The sequence below is a fragment of the Triturus cristatus genome, chromosome 4_1, assembly GCF_964204655.1.
Source record: "Triturus cristatus chromosome 4_1, aTriCri1.1, whole genome shotgun sequence".
NCBI classification, from domain to species: Eukaryota; Metazoa; Chordata; class Amphibia; order Caudata; family Salamandridae; genus Triturus; species Triturus cristatus.
The window spans coordinates 711,123,627-711,140,003 of NC_140585.1; the positions used below are offsets into that span (position 1 = coordinate 711,123,627).

At 46.8% G+C, this 16,377-nt stretch overlaps 1 protein-coding gene across 3 annotated transcripts in view; it reads left to right on the forward strand.

The window, feature by feature from the left end:
• Nucleotides 1–16,377, forward strand: part of DOCK4 (dedicator of cytokinesis 4) — a 1,768,257-nt gene that overhangs the window by 472,362 nt on the left and 1,279,518 nt on the right. For all 3 annotated transcript variants that reach the window (XM_085653188.1, XM_085653189.1, XM_085653190.1), the window contains exons 5-6: nucleotides 1,964–2,060; nucleotides 11,704–11,852. In XM_085653188.1, coding sequence (XP_085509314.1) covers nucleotides 1,964–2,060; nucleotides 11,704–11,852 — 246 coding nt within the window. The remainder of the gene's footprint in view (nucleotides 1–1,963; nucleotides 2,061–11,703; nucleotides 11,853–16,377) is intronic.

Sequence of the window (16,377 nt, forward strand, 5' to 3'; positions counted from 1 at the left end):
TTTTCAAGTCTAAAGTACCTGCCCTGTGAGAGGCAATAGAGAAAGGGCTAGTACTGGTACTTGATTCAAGGTCCACAGAGACACTCCCAAGATGATCTTGTTTGGCGGCCTCAGAGCTTGCCATCTCAGTAGTTTTCAGATTCGGCTCCAGGTCCCTCTTAAGAGTCGCCATGTGGTTTGCTCGAGCAGCAGCCTGGCTTACTCGTTTCTTAACCCGTTGGCCCAGACCTGGAGAGTCAGCGTGAGCTGTTACAGTGCCTTCGGCGAGATTTCGCATACTGCAGTTATCGAGTCGCTCCAACCAAAAAAACTGTTGGACTCAATGCATGGGACCCCACCATCGACCCTCAACCAAGTGGCGCAGGGAGCCCACATACACAAATAAGGGACAAATACATGCACTTACCCTCTCTTGGAGAGAAACCTGGTGGTCCCAATGACATGAAAATGAACAAAAACTTTTTAAAAAGGAAAGACTGTTCCTCCACGGAGCATGGGCTCCTGCAGCAGACCGCGCTTGGAAATTGACCAGGCTGGTAGAGTGTAAAGATTAGCTGATAAGCCACTCCAAGTGAATATGGAGCCCGACTGATAGTAATATGTTAATAGCGATGCAGGCAAAATGAGCACCTCAGCATCCGTGAAGCAGTGTTGCAGAAACCAAACAGAAAGGCACTCCGGTACTCGCCTTGCCCCACTCTGCTCCTGTATTGCTCCAGCTCCCCGTCCCTCGTTTTTCCGAGCTCACGCTGGTGTGCTTTCTTGTTTCGCTCGGCTCCTGTATTGTATGAGCTTCAGCTCCTTGTCTCCCGTTTCTCCCGGGCTCACGCTGGCGTATTTCCATGTTTTGCTCATATCCCGTATTGCTCCTAGATTGCTCCAGCTCAAGCTCCCTGTCTCCTGTTACACGGGGTCACACTGGCGAGTTTTTTTCGCATTTTCCCCTGGAACACAGCGTTTTCAGCGGCTTAACGATTCTCCTCCTGTTTTCCCGCGTCTGGCATCGGAAGAGGAAAGGGGGGTGTGGTTACGGCGTTCTCAGCCGATAGCCTGCATCCGGCCACCAACAATAGATGCAAAGATGAGCTGACGCTGTATTAATGGTGTGGGGAGGAGTGTGGGTGCCCTGACATTGTTTTGACGATAATTTATAGAAGGCTGTGTGATATTTATTGTTTTTTAATTGGGTGCATAAATTATTTCAAGCTTTACACTAATGCATTAAAATGATGTACGCCTCAAAGACTTAGGGGTCCCGCCACCGTAACGGCAAAAGGGACCACCCGCCATATGTGCGGCGGTCCCGCGATTGTAATTAGGATGCGCCTGCCACACTGGCAGGCGCATCGCGCATTTTTTACATTGCGGCGGGCGGTGCTGTCAGCAGCACCCGCCACAATGTAAAAAAGGCATATTGTGCATTTGCATGCACAACGCGGCAGGCACCGCGCGGTGCCTGCCACCTTGTGCATGCAAATGCAGGGGGGTACCAGTGGTACCCGCCATGTGCATCCCCCAACACCCTGCCCCCAACAGCAAAGTCCACGAGCCTTTCCATGGCGGCAATGCCGCCATGGAAAGGCGAGTGACCGCCTGCATCTTAATATGGATGGTGGTGTCTTGCAGACACCGCCACCATGTTAAGCCCCTTTTCCACCCGGTCGACTCATTGACCGGCGGAAAACCGGCAGACGGTTCGTGCGCCGGGGTCCCCCCCCACCATCGTAATGTGGCGGGGGGAAAAGTGAGGTGGGCGGTGAATGTTGGCGGGTGGCGATCCGCCCGCCAACATAATCGGCCCTTAAGTCTTTTCGTCCATGCATACTTTTAGATATGTCACTGTATGTGTATTTATTTATGTGTGTCCCCATTAATATAACTCTCTGTTGATGTGTACAATCTTAAGACTATTCTAAGGTATATCGGTTTGATTTTTCTTTGTGCTTTTTTCTGACCACCACAGACAGTTTGAAGTGGTGATTCCCACAGAAGATTCTGTCATAACAGAAATGACATCTACTTTAAGAGACTGGGGAACAATGTGGAAGCAGCTTTACGTGGTAAGTGATAAAACATTTGTTAGTGATATGCCATGACCACTACACATTTATGTTTGGTGGGCCGTACTGATGGCCCACCACTGAAGACATGTGTGCCATGGATAGTAGTGTGGGTGCCGGTAGTAAAAATATTACAAATAACCGCCTTATTCTTAACTAATTGTGTTTTATAGATTTTCCACCAGAAGTGCAAAATGGCTCATCACTGATTAACAAAATTAAATGAAAAGCACTCTTTGAAAAGAACTTTAGAAAATAATTTTTGAGATTGCTGTCAACTTAATACCCTGCTTTAAAAAAGGCTTCAAAGAATGCGAGCACATTGATGCAAAAGCTAGCTGGTGTCACACTTCTATGAGCACATTGTTTCACACGTGTATCTGACACTGCATGTCAAAATCTACTAGCAAGACTGTTGGAGAAACACCTAAAACCGGCTTCTGAACTCTCTTCGGGAAACCTTAAAGTGTATTCATTTTCTCCAAGGCATTGTCATCCTTGCATCAGCATACGTGGGAGTAGCACTCCCGCCCCCGCCCATGATAACAACTGCTGTCTGCTATTATTCAGACATTGATCCGTCCACCCTTGTCTGTGCATCTCGTTCGAGACACTTTGATGATATGCACAGTGGTTCATAGCCCTTTACAAAACCCCCAATTGAAATGAAGCAAAAAGAAAGACCTAAGCACATTTCCTCAAATAAAACATCTTAATAATATAATTCTTTACCACAATGGTGAATTCTTGCCTTGACTTTTCACTTGTTAGTGATTGTCCCCTTATAACTCAATTTTGATAAGATATTTCTGTGGTAATTTTTTGACCAGTGACGTTTGCTATAGTAACCAAATGTGTGCACTTAAAAAAAATATGCTACACTGCTGAGAATTCTTATAATGCAGTCTGATTTAAGGAAATCTTAAGGATAAATTCAAGTTGTGTGACAATCACATTAATAGTACATATAACATAATTGGAAAATCAATCATTTGGCAAATATTCTATGTTTCAACACTACCTCGAATACAAACTGTATCCATGTATGATTTTCATGAAGGTTTTTGGATGGAGAACGGCCAGAACTCCATATGTTTCACGAAAATGAGAAACTTGCAAGGCCTTTGTACTCACACTTCACCTGAAAGTTCCCTCCAATGACCCCAAGGTCACGGCCGTCTGCCACTGATTCATGTCATTGATCCCAGTATGTTGCAAAATACCTCTTACATGTTTTGTTTAACACATTATGCAACAACAAGCCAAGTTTACAGCCAACACGTTTCTTCCAGTACGAGGATACCACGACGATTCAGCACTGTCGCCGGTTAATATTGACAAGTTATTCACTTGTTTTGGGTCTTAAAGCTCAACTACCAAATGTACATTGACACATCCAACTCAGCTAAGTGGCAAAAGGCAGAGCACCGCACATCTACACTTTCCTCCAAGCTGCTGACAGTGGGATGTACATCAATGAGCCGTGACACACCAGACTTAAGACCAAAATCCGTCAGAAAGGCAGCACTACTGCTGTTTTTTTTTTTAAATATTTTTTTTTATTGAGTATTGCAAATAACACATATGTGTACACGGTGAAACATAAGCATTTTGAAGGCTTTGCATATTAGCAAGACGGTCCGGATCCTGGTCATATGATAAGATAAGGCATACATTCATCTTACAGAAAGTGCAGCATGACTTACAGTATAAATGTGCAATCTGTTTATCCAGACAGATACCTACAATACTAATAAGTGGTGTCTTCTGCAGTACCCATTACATCCCCTCCCAAACTAACCCTCCCCAAACTACACCCCAACAAACAAAAAAACAAAATGCCGCTATACAGATTACACACCTCGCTGATGTTCCTGCGTCCAGTGCGCAACCGGTCTGAGAAACCGGAAAGGGGCATGTATCAAGGAGGGGGAGGAAGGGGGGGAAGAAGAGGGAGAGGGGGGAGAGAAACCCAGAGAGGAGCAAGGAGAGAGGGGGACTCAAGGGGACAGACAAATGAACAGGGCCGGGGAGAAGGAAGCAGAAGGGAGGCCCCCTGTTTATGTGCAGGTAAACATGAATCTACCAGCTCCTATATCCCAGTACCGCTGTCCCGCCTACTGTGCTGCGAACCCGAAGGCTCGACATCTTCCATAGCCTTGAATTGTTCCACTAGGTGCGCCCAGTCCAGTGAAATCGGTCGTTTCCGCAGTCCCCTGTATTCTTTACGGTGTAAGGCCTCCCCCTCTGCAACCGCCCATCTGCCCACTTCCTCATGCCAATCACCCACTCGCGGCACCAGAGTAGACTTCCAGCGTCGTGTTATCATACGTTTTGCCAACATCAGAGCCAACCCTGCAAATCTGCGTAACAATTTAGCCTTTTTAGGGAGGGGGAATAACCCCAAAAGGCAGGACTCGATTGTGTCCCATGGCGCACGGCACCTCCATCCCCCGGACAACCTCTGACCAAAACCCTCGCAGCACCCGACAGGGCCATATCATATGGAGAAAATCAGCGCCATGCATCCTACACCGTGGACAGACCGCGGCCGTCGTGGGAAACATTTTCCGTATCGTAGCTGGGACCAGGTATGCTCTATGTAGTACAAATAACTGAATCGTTTTTAAACGGCAATTCCGAGAGCCCGCCGGGGATGCTCTAACATTTGGGACCAGTCCCTATCGTCCAGCTCCCGCCCCAAGGTCACTTCCCACTTCTGCCTGAGAGGTATTAGTGGAACATGCAAATGTTCTCTCAAGCCTTGGTAAAGCCAGCGCACCAAATGTCGGCCATGCCCCATAATGTGTAGTGATCTCAGTAATTGAAACGCTGTGGGTTCCGTTTGATCTACATACCAATAAGTGCGAATAAACACACTACAGCCGCATGAATAAGAAACAAGGTGTCAGGCAGCTAGTTAGCGCATACAAACTCATCATGGGTCATCAAGTGGCCCTCGAGAAAGAAATTCCCGACTGTCCCCACCCCCTCTCGAGTCCACCCCTGTATTTGGGTCATCGATAGCACCCCACGCCTAGTAGGCAATCCACATATGGGTATATTTGGGGCATACGGAAACGGCAACCGAGCCAACCTCTTCGCCTGTGCCCAATAATGCAACACCACATGTAACAAGTATGGAGGATCCCGCATTTTCCGTGCACCTGGACAGAGCTGGGACTGAAGAAACCCACGTCTCAAACAACCCAAGGAGTATCCTATTTCGAATAGATTCTTACCGGCCAACCAGTATGCCATCCACTGCAACTGCCCCACTATACAATACGTCTTAAAATCAGGCGCCCCCATGCCCCCCGCCGTACTAGGCAGCTGCAGTTTAACCAACGCCAATCGATGTCTGCCCGCCTCCCCATATCAGAGATGTTAATAACGTGTCAAGCACTTTAAAAATCCAAGCCGGCAGGACCACCGGCAAGTTCACAAAGTAATAAAGGAGGCGGGGCAGCATAACCATTTTCGACACCGTCACTTGGCCCGCCACTGTCAACGGCAATGAATTCCAAAAAGCAATAGCACTACTGCAGTACTGCCAACAATTCTCTTATAAGAGTGCCTCAGTCCATCTCTGACAGAGGAACCATTAGTGTGCATCTCTAAATGAAGCTCATTGACACTAGTAAATCTGGGATGATCGGTTTATTCTCTCAAGAATAAAAATGTGAAAGTGCTTTTCCTTGATGAACAGTTGATTTGATCTCTTAGCGATAGAGCCAGCACTTTAACCCCCAGCTCTTATTTGCTGGTTCCATGATCCAGCTCCTCCTGCCCTAAAAAGGGATGGCCTTTCACGCATGTTTGTGCTTACATTAGACAATTTAATTCAATATGTGATTCACTGCGTGTCATGGAGGACAGGGCTACTGCGTGTCATGGAGGACAGGGCTGTCAAATCTGCTACTTAGTCACCCCCAATGTAAGTAGAGGTGTGACTGTCAATTAAGACACATTTATTCTGATGGTGATTTCTAACCAAAGGTTTCTCACCTTTTGAATAGATTCCTCAACTTTTGGATTCCCCCAGGTCCTAGACTGGATCTAGAGGTTTTCTAGCAATTGCACCTGTGCCGTGATAAGTGGCGCCAGAACACTCCACAGTGGCATCGCAATTCCTTTGGGAGTGATGTCACTGAGCTGTATGTACGTGCCACCCCATCCGTTCCTTTCTTTCCACACACTTTAACTTCAATCCAGAACTCCACCCCAAAACGTTTATCCAGTGTTCTAGAGAACTGGCCCTTCCAAAGAACAGAGGATTCAGACTTCTGCCATGGCTGTACGAAACAGATGTCAATTATGGATCTGCGTGATGTCCGCTTGTAGTGTTTATGGTCTAAGTTTGACTAGATCTCAAGACGAATGCTCCTTGGTGCACAGAAAGCCGTCAAGTAGCAGAATGTGAAACTATTTCTCAGAAAACAATAAACATGTAAGATTGCACTCAAAGCCGCTAACTCGCTCCCATTTCAGGTCGAGGTCTTGCTCCAAGTTACCATCCTTGGGTTAGTTGAAGGCAAAGTCAGTAGGGCAGGTTGCTTCAGAAACACAAGAAGTCCAATTGAGACTCTTCTTGGTCCTATCACTCCCACTCTGGAGAGTTTTTCAGTCAGCACTCAAAGGACCGGACTCTGCCCCCACGTCCACTTGGAGTATCCCAAGGCTGTTCCTGATGTACGCTGACTTCCCCAGGCCATCGTCGACGCGACAGCAAGTAGATGCCTTCACGGAGGCCATAGTGCAGTGTTTCCATATAATGATGGTCCCCTCTGGAGAGCCTTTGAGCCTCCGGGAACCATAGGTGTGCTCAGTCGTATTTCCGCTGACTTAGCCTACCACATCATTGCTCACTGACCCTGTTGGGACCTTCCAAATCTGGCATCAGCCCAAATCTTAACACCTGCGCAGATGGCTAGCACCAGCCCATCAATTCCACCAACAATCGGGGCTGGACTGGCAATCCAAATCAGCCCTGGCAATTTTGTCAGACCACCCCCACTTGACGGAGGGAGGGGGGAGGAGGGGGAAGCAAGGGAGAAACACTGCTGCTTAACAGAACCCCCAGCACCCAGCACTGCCCCTTTGTTAGTGGGGGCCGATATTGCAGCAACACTGTAAGACTGGCCCCCACTACTCCAAAACTGGCTCCCACCCTTCCAGCCTCCCGGGCAAACGCCCAATGCCCGCTATAGCGAGTCTGGCCCTGCCAACAATACAGAAAATACAGCCTTGCCCATCTGAGCCTGTGGAACAACCCATATAGACGTTTTGTGGCTCCAGAGTAAATTAGGTCACCAGCAAGGGCAGCAGTCCTCTTCCTGTTGGTCGATTGCAGTCAAGCCACTTTGATTTCCCCTCCCATATTCATGCACCGGCACAATTAGTTTTTATCTGCCTGGCTGGTGTCCAGTTACCTCAGACCAGTGAGTGTTGCAAATTGTTGAACATGGTTATGTTCACCCTTTTAAATCCGTTCACCCTCCTGTTCTCCTGTTTTTTGTTCAGACTTCACAAATTCTTGTCTCCAGCCTTGCCCAGGATCTTTAGTCACTGTTGGCTAAAGGGGTCATAGAGAGTGTTCCAGAAGTGGAGAGGTGTTACTACCAGTGCATGTTAGTGGACAAAGGGCTCTGGCTGACATTAGGCCTTAAGTTTCTCATCGACTTCCTTTGGATGGACACATTCAAGATGCTCACTTTGGCCCAGGTCCCCTCTGTTCTGAATCTGGGGAACTGAATAGTGTTCTTGGACTTGCAGAATGTGTACTTTCATATGCCTGTCCTGTAGCGCCACAGACACTTCCTGTCTGTATGGGATTTGAACACTTTCAGTTTACTATTCTTCCCATCGGCCTCACCTCAGCCCCCTGGCGGTTTACAAAGGTAAAGGTGGTGTCGCAGCCCATATCTGCAGGTCAGAGATATACATATTTCAATACCATGCCAACTGACTCTTGAAGGCAAGATTGCTTTAGTCCCTGGCTGACCACATCCGAAAACTGTCACTCTGCAGACATCCCTCAGATTCTCCATTAACAAACTGAAATCCCAGCCTATGCAGAGGATTCCTTTCATGGGGCCTCCCTGGACAGAGTGGCTTTCAAGGCCTTTCATATCTCCTTCATCTAGTCTGAGACATCCAGGTTATGATCACAATGATTGGTTCCTGCTTGGATGGTTCTGAGGCTTCTTCATCACTTAGCTTTCTGCTTCGTTCTAGTCCCTTGATCCCATTGGCACATGTGGGGTCTGCTGTGGAACCTGCCCGCCACTGAGGCTGCCTCTCGGACAACATCTGTATGTGAAAAGAGACAACCTGGTATCTTCAGTGGCTGACTCGCCGCAGGCTATTCTCTCTGTCCCACTCAGAGCTCACAGTAGTGGCACATGACACTTCTCATAGGGCGGTCACCTGGACAAAGTAAAAATCTGGGGTCTTTGGTCTGTGCTTGAGCAGAGGCACAATATCTGACTTCCGGAGCTTTGTGCCATATGGTAGACACTGGTGGCCTTTATCCCAACATCAGAGGGAAGCTGGTACTGATCCTTATGAACAATACAACTGCTAGGTGGTACTGCAACAAACAGGGCAGTGCGGGGTCACCAACACTGTGCCAGGAGATGTTGGGGGAAGCTCAACGTTCAGAGGATTTCTCTGTTGGTCAACCATTTAGCGGGCTCTTTCAATATCAGAGCGGACAAAGTCAGCAGACGCTACCTGGTGGACCATGAATGGCATTTGCATCCTGAGGTGGTCCAAGGCGTCTTTGTCAAATGGGCATGCCATCGGTAAATCTTTTTACAACCACCTAGAGCATGCAGTGTCACTCACACTTCATGCTGGAGTTTCCACCTCAAGTCTTCCTAGTATGTATATTCCAGCCGCAGTGGTGGTCCGGTCTTTTGCATGCCTTCCCACCTCTGCCTCGAGTTCTGAAGGTTAGGAGGGTCTTTTCCCTTCCCATCGTGATAGCTCCGGATTAGACTAGGAGAGCTTGGTACAACGCTCTGCTGAGCATTTGCCATCCGCTCTGTCTACCTCTTTGGGGAGGAACCTCTGGTTCCAGCGGCAATGAAGAGTTCTGTATGCAAATCTCAACAAGCCATACCTCCGTGATTGATGACTGAGCAGAACTAACTGAGTGGGGCTTGACTTGCATGCAGAAGTAGTGAATGTTGACCTTGTGTCTCGGAGCCTCTCTACCAAATTCATTTATTCTGGTCATTAACCGGAGATTGTGGCTTGATGCTGAACCTATCCGGTTGATACTCTTCAGGCCATGTTTCTCTGATGTTTCCTTTGTCACTTACCCGACAAGGGTTTGTTTTGGGTACTGTTGGAGGTTATTTGCCTGGCCTTTCTACATTTGCCAGACCAGCCTTTATTTTTCAGATCTCCGATTGTGATGCATTTCTAAAAAGGCGCTCACATACATGTTTCCTATTGTGCCCATTATTTTGCACCAGTCGGACAGTAACTTGGATCCAGCATTCTTGGCGTGCACGCCCTTTGAGCTTATGCACAATTGTTTATGGAGTTTGTGACCATTCAAATGGTATTTCTTTTTGCTCTCACCGATGTTTTCTCTTTATACCACCTTCTTCCCTGACAAACTGGTGCTACAGACTCTTCCTTTGTGCTAAACGTATTGTCACACTTGCACATGAGGCAGTCTATTACTCTACCTGTTTTTTTACTCTCCACTACTTCCCTCTAAGGAGGAAGAGAGGCTTCACTGGCTGGACCAGTAGAGATATTAGTTTTTACCGTGAGAGCACTAAGGATCACTGTGTGGATAACACACTTTCTATAGGTTTTGCCGGTGCAAATAAAGACAGGGCGTTTCAGAAGAGGATTTTGTATCGATGGATAGTTCTGTGCATATAAATGTGTTACACCCAGACCAAGAAAGAGCCTTCTGAGGGTCTTTGCTCTCATTGAGCCGGAGCTAAGGCTGTCACTATGGCGCTGGGTAGGTGTGTTCCCGTGTTGGATATCTACCAGGCCTATATGGGCCTCTGTTAACACATCGCCAGGCATTACTTTGTTGATTCCCAAGACTGCAGAGGGTAATTTCGCCCAATCCGTTTCGCAGCACTTCGTGGCATAATGTCAACTTCTCAAACCTCCCACTTTGCCCCACCCCCCACATTATTTGTGGTATTGCTTTGGTATATGTTCAAATGGAGAGCAATCTGCAGTTACAAGTATCTATCAGAACATTAAATGACTTTCCTTCTGTATTGATATTTCTGGAGGATGCTCTATCTAACTGCAGGTATTGTATGCTCCAGCCAGTTAACATGGCCGAAAAGCTGACTGCCTGAGGCCTGTCAAAGTCTGCAGGGAAGATGACAGGTGCACAATACAGTGGATACGCTCCTTTTACTGGGGCATAATGTGCATCGGTGAATACAACCACTGCATTTCACATTTCTGAAATCCCCTTCATTGATACAGTATCAGTTTCAGTGATATGTTTCAGGAACACCCTAAAATAATATTGTACTTGAACTACTTCAGATAAGGTGTCCTCATGTACGGACCACAATCAGAACATGTTCGTGGCGGTATAACATCCACCGTAGGTACTTGTCCTATTTTTGATTTGGCAAAAGAAATTCAACCTTTCTTCGACTCTTTATTGTACTATGCCGTGTTTGAGCTGTAGGAATTCGGAGGTAACATGATATTATGCATCAGGGCACCGAAGTCTCTGTCTACACTGATAGGAGTCAAGATGCTAAAAACTGACATTGCTTGTGTATTTTATACTTCTGCTGTAATTACAAGCACAATACTGCCCCCATCCCTCCATGGCCCATGTTCTTGGATGTTAAGAGCACCATCCTCAAGGGGGCTGTTCGTACCTGCTGAAGTCCAAAAGTCCCAGGAACCGTCTTACCCCCTATGCGACCTTCTGCCGTGACCACCGGCCATGGTTGAGAATGTTCCCTTTGGGCTCCTTGCAGGGCCTGTAAGGCTCTGCAGTGTGGACACACTTTTATCAAATGTTTGGACATTTCTGCCCCAGTGCAGATATAGCCTCTGTTTTCCAGCTAGTGTACATGTTACTTGGTGACAGTCAATGGAGCGAATATTTCCTCCCTGGGAGGAGTATTACACGCAGCAAGAAAATCATTTCCTTCAGGGTATTTTTGCATCTGAAATAAGACGCCTCAGTGTGAGGGTGATTCATGTTTTTGTTCTGCTGGTGACATGGGCGCGAGGCTGGTTCAGTCTGCCAGCAGAGAGAGGTATCTTAGTTCAAAACATTATCAAATGTAGTGAAAAAAAGACATCCTGTGAAGAGGAGTCGAATGGAAAACCTGTGACTAATGTGTTTTCGTGGGAAGGGAGGCATGTGGTTAGCGAACCTTAACTTGGATATAGAAAAGCAACGCAAAAGTGGGGAGAACTCCAAAGCAGAACAAAAATAAAATCTCCTGAGTGAGTCATTCAAGTACACGCATGTTAACTGAGCTTAGGGTGCAAGGGAGGGAATGTACTTTCTTTTCTCAGCTATACCTCCGCACAGCTCCTGGCTCACTCGTATCTTTATGCAGATATATTATTGTGACCCTTTGTGGGCTGTTAAGTAATGCTCGTTTTTTATGTTTTACAGAAAAATGACGGCGACCTCTTCCACCGCCTGTGGCACATCATGAACGAAATCCTGGATCTGCGTAGGCAGGTGCTTGTGGGCCACCTGACGCACGACCGCATGAATGACGTCAAGCGCCACATCACCGCTCGTCTGGACTGGGGCAACGAGTGGGTAGCACGCGCCACAACAAGGCTGCTTTCAACGAGCTGCATGCGCGCTAAATAATGGATGGCTTGTTGGCGTGATTATGTCTGTAACATGTTGCCAGCATTTTCACGGGATTTTAACAAGATTAACACATACCAAAAAACACGCATTCGTTACGACACAGCACCAAAGCTAGTTTAATGCAAGTGGAGGTTCTGAGGCCCCCCCTGTACGAATCTTTGCTTCTGCGCTTGCTGCCCCCAGAACTATGCTCTGTGCCATGTTTTCCCTTTACGGTTATTGCACGCCATCGACTCTTTAATTCCTTACTCTCCCACGGAGTACTGAATGTGTAGTGCAAGATACCACTACTGGCTAATGCACCTGCTACATACATCTATGTCCGACCTGACAGTCGCAGAATGCAAGACGGGGTGATTGTCTTGTACCCCGAGGTCATTAAAGCGAATATCCTCGAGTTTGGTGAAAGTGCGACCTCGTACCCGCTGCCCAAGCATATTTAATTGAATGTTGTTACAATGCATCTGTACTGTGGCCTTGTGTCTCTTCTGCTGCAGAACTCTTGTGGTATTTTTAAAGCAGTTCAGTAACATAATTTTGTGACAACAATATGCGTCAGAGTAATGTGGAAGTGTATCTAGTGAAACCATGGGGCTTAATTTAGAGTTTGACGGACGGATACTCCGTCTCAAACATCACGGATATCTCGTCCACCTTTTTACAACTTTACTAGGTTATAATGCGCTTGTAATAAGTCAGATACAATATCGTCACATTTGTGATGAAATACCCGTCCATCCACCACATTCTAAATCAGGCCCTCTTCTCCCTAATAATTGTTCTAAAAACACACTCCAAAACAAATTCATTATATCTTGACCTTACATAGAAATGTTCTTAAATACATTTTTAACCTGCACCCAATTCCATTGTCAAGCACGTACCCCAAGTATGGGAGGTTGCATGGTACTTTTGGAATTAAAAAAACAGATGGCAATTTTTGCTGGGAAATATCTATGTAAGGTTGAGATCCTGGAAGTCAATATTTTGGAGTGTATGTTTTTACAGAATGTGTGACAGTAGTCTCTTTTTCACTTGGAACTGTGAGCCAGTCATGAGTGTGGTGCGGTTGAGCGCACTGAATGGGTATGGGTTATCTTGACATGGTAAAAAAGCGGGCCTGGGCGTAGTTCGAGAGTTTTGCTACCCGGAACTCCGCAAAGTTACAAAAGAACTCAGTGAAGTTCCACAAGTGGTGGAGTGTAGTGCGAACTGCTGTTCGCGCTGGTCTTCCTGCCTCTAGGGTAGAAATTCTACCCGAACGGCAGCTCGCGCTCGCGAACTTACCGTTGGTGAGCACGAGCGGCGAAGCAGAGTTTTCTGCACTCGAACAGAGCAGAGTTCATCCCCCAGGCCTATAAAAAAGGCCCAGAAGCAGCAAGAGGTCAAGCAATGCAACAGCTTGTGGGGCACCCAGTTTTGAAATTGGGCTGCAAAATATTTCATGACAGGAAATGAATGCCACTTTTTGGAACGTGCGATGATTTGTTATATTCAGAATGTGACAATTCTGAGAAGATTGCTAGTGAGAAGGAGTAGCATAGTTTTCGGCATGAGCAGAAGGAACAGATTTTGATAGCCACATATTGTTGCAGTGAATCTTCACAGTCAGTCCTTGGAAGACACCTTAAGTAGTGGAAAAACTGCAAATCCTATTATTTTAGTTTTATGGCGTCCATTTTCAAGGACAACAGAAACGGGGCAAGCATCATCCTTTCCACATTCCCCAAAGGAATATACGATTCTGGTCTCAGCTAAAACATAAAGGCAGGCTGGATAAGTAGTGAGGGAAGGTGTTCCAATACCCTTGTTTACTCAGAGCTTTGTGTGTTTCTAGCAATGTAAGGATTTTCAAAGTTGGAGGTTGACTAGGGCGATGAATGAAGCCTCAGTCGAAGTTATTAAAGACAAACTGGATGAGCAAGGTTTCTGACCATGCAGTTAAAAATCTGATTAGCGCCTCGCATATACGGAGTACAATGTAGAGTCTGGATAATTGAAACGCGGATGACAAATTGCCCTTCTGTAGAGGTGCTTTTCAAAGTTTGGGAGTGTAATGTATTCCTAAAGAGGCTTCACAGCAGAGGGTATATCCAAAAAGTGGTCTTAAATTGTTGAGCGTGAATAGAAGACAAACTCCAAGTTGTGAGTGAGATGGGCTGTAAAATGAGAAGCCCAGCTTTAGAAAACACCTGAAAAATACCTTAAACTTCAGCCCTTCTGTAGCCAGTAAGTATCAAGACACAGCTATTAAGCAATGTGGGGGATCAGGGAGAGAGAGCCTTCTCATGGTTGAGTCACATCTGTGGTTTACTGATACAACTGTACACACTACAACAGTATGGTTAGATGAGAACCAAATCTCATTTCAGTTTTTTTTCTGTTGACATTTTTTTTCATCTATCACACTCGGAGTTGGCCACAAGGCGAGGCTGCCAGAAGGGAGGGGCAAAGGAGACATTTTTACCCAGACCCTGTGCTTTTTCCATTCACTCGTGTTGCAACGTTTATTTATAGATTTTTGATGAAGCCTGTGTGTCTTAATAATAATGAGGTAGCTAATACTACTTGATGGCACCAGATGGTGTATCATCTTGGTATTTTTTCCCCTGAAAGACACGTTTTTTTAAACTTAGACACAGGGGCATGTCCTGTGGTAGGCCCCCTTGAAGTTGTGGGTACAAACTATACTGAATGCCAATTAAGGAGGACTCCCCCTTCATAATTGTGATTCCATATATGGTGGTAAGCCCATTTTGTTAGTCTGAATTTTTCCCCAACATGCATAATGGGTTTCATATGTACCAACATGCCATTTCGCAGTTGCAAACCATTCAGATTTTGCAAACAAACAATATTACATTAAAGTCGGCTTTAAAGAAGTCTACTGATTACCAGCCGAAGCCAGGGTCAGATTCAAAGTCTTGCGCAGAATGCAGAAGAGCCCACATTAAATATGACCCTCTGCATCCCATTGAGATATCTGTGATCAGCCAGCTGACTGACAGCATGCAGAAATAACGAACCAGACTCTCAGAGTGCCGGGTCCAAACTCTGGAATGCCAGTTACACATACTTTTGTTCAGAGGGCATCCTTATATGTTACCTGAAATTACTGAAAACCAAACTTGTGGGACTAGTTTACAAATGAAAGAGAGATTGTGAAATGTGGATTTGGTGTGCCCCTTAAGGCTCAGACTCGACTCTAGTTACTTGTGGTCAGCACTGTATTCTAGAACGCATAGCTTAAGTACTTTCACTGATACCTTTGCTACGAACTGCAATTGTATGTATATAGTGCCTCATACCCCTGACAGGATTCACAGCACATAAGTGGACAGGTAGCACAGTGCTTAGTGCAGTCCTGCCAAGTACCACGCATCACGTGCTAGACTAATGCATTTTAGTGTGGTGCTCCGCATCAACGCACTGAAATTCATTGTCACGCATAAGGCATAGAGTCAGTCAGTGTTTGGCAGCTGGCTGCAGCTCGCGGCCTGTGGTCTCACTGCTCCCAGCTGAGCTACAATGTATCATTAGATAGTACCCATGGTGCCGTACGCCCCCAGAGTCAGTCGGTAGTGCCCAGTCCAAAAGCTACTGCCGTGGGCGCAGCGGGGTACGTCGGGTCCTGCTGGCTAGCACTGCCTGAGCAGGGAGTTTGGTTGTGAGGAAGGCCATTCGCAATCATGCCGCAGCTCTGTCAACATTTCTTCTGTTCCCACGTGACCTGCCAGGCGACACCCGCGCTCATCTGTGGGCTATTATAATCAAGGACTCCATTTTCAATTTCGAGCCAGCCGAGGGAGTGAGTGCGGTGGACAGATAAGTCACGGAGAGTTATGGCTAACCGTCACTGTCGGATTGCAACGCTGGCTGGAAGGACTCACTGAGGACAGCCGGCAGCCTGGACTAAAGCATAAGGCGGATTGCCCCGGGGAGTGACTCGCTCGCGGCCTGAGCCAACTTTGCCTTGTTGCAGTGTGAGCCGCCGACGTGCCAGTCACGCTGCCTGGCTGAACTGATGATCAGAGTAAGCAGACAGTTATTTACTAGTTGTCACCCCTGAGTGTTTGTCAGTGTCAACACAAACATGATGCTGGGAGGGATAAGATCTGGAGTCTGAGGTCCTCGTGCTGGATCCCTCACCCTCATCTTTGCCTTCGGTGTCGACCCGGGTCCAACAGCAACTACTTTACTTTCAGTGCTGAGCTGATGATTACTGTCAGCAAAGCCTGTAGCTCTGTGACAGGCTGCCTGCGGCTGGCGTGATCTGGTGCCTGCTGTGGGGCTGGGCAGTAAGCGGCTCCACTCGCCGACTGGGGAGGACAGCTCAGCTCGGGGTAATGATTTTTATTAGGGATGAGGCTGCTAAACTAGTCTTGACATTATAAAATGTAGCCTGGCTGTTACTTATGCGTGCCTCAGAGTCACTCTCCGTTGTAACTTCAAATAATTAAGTTT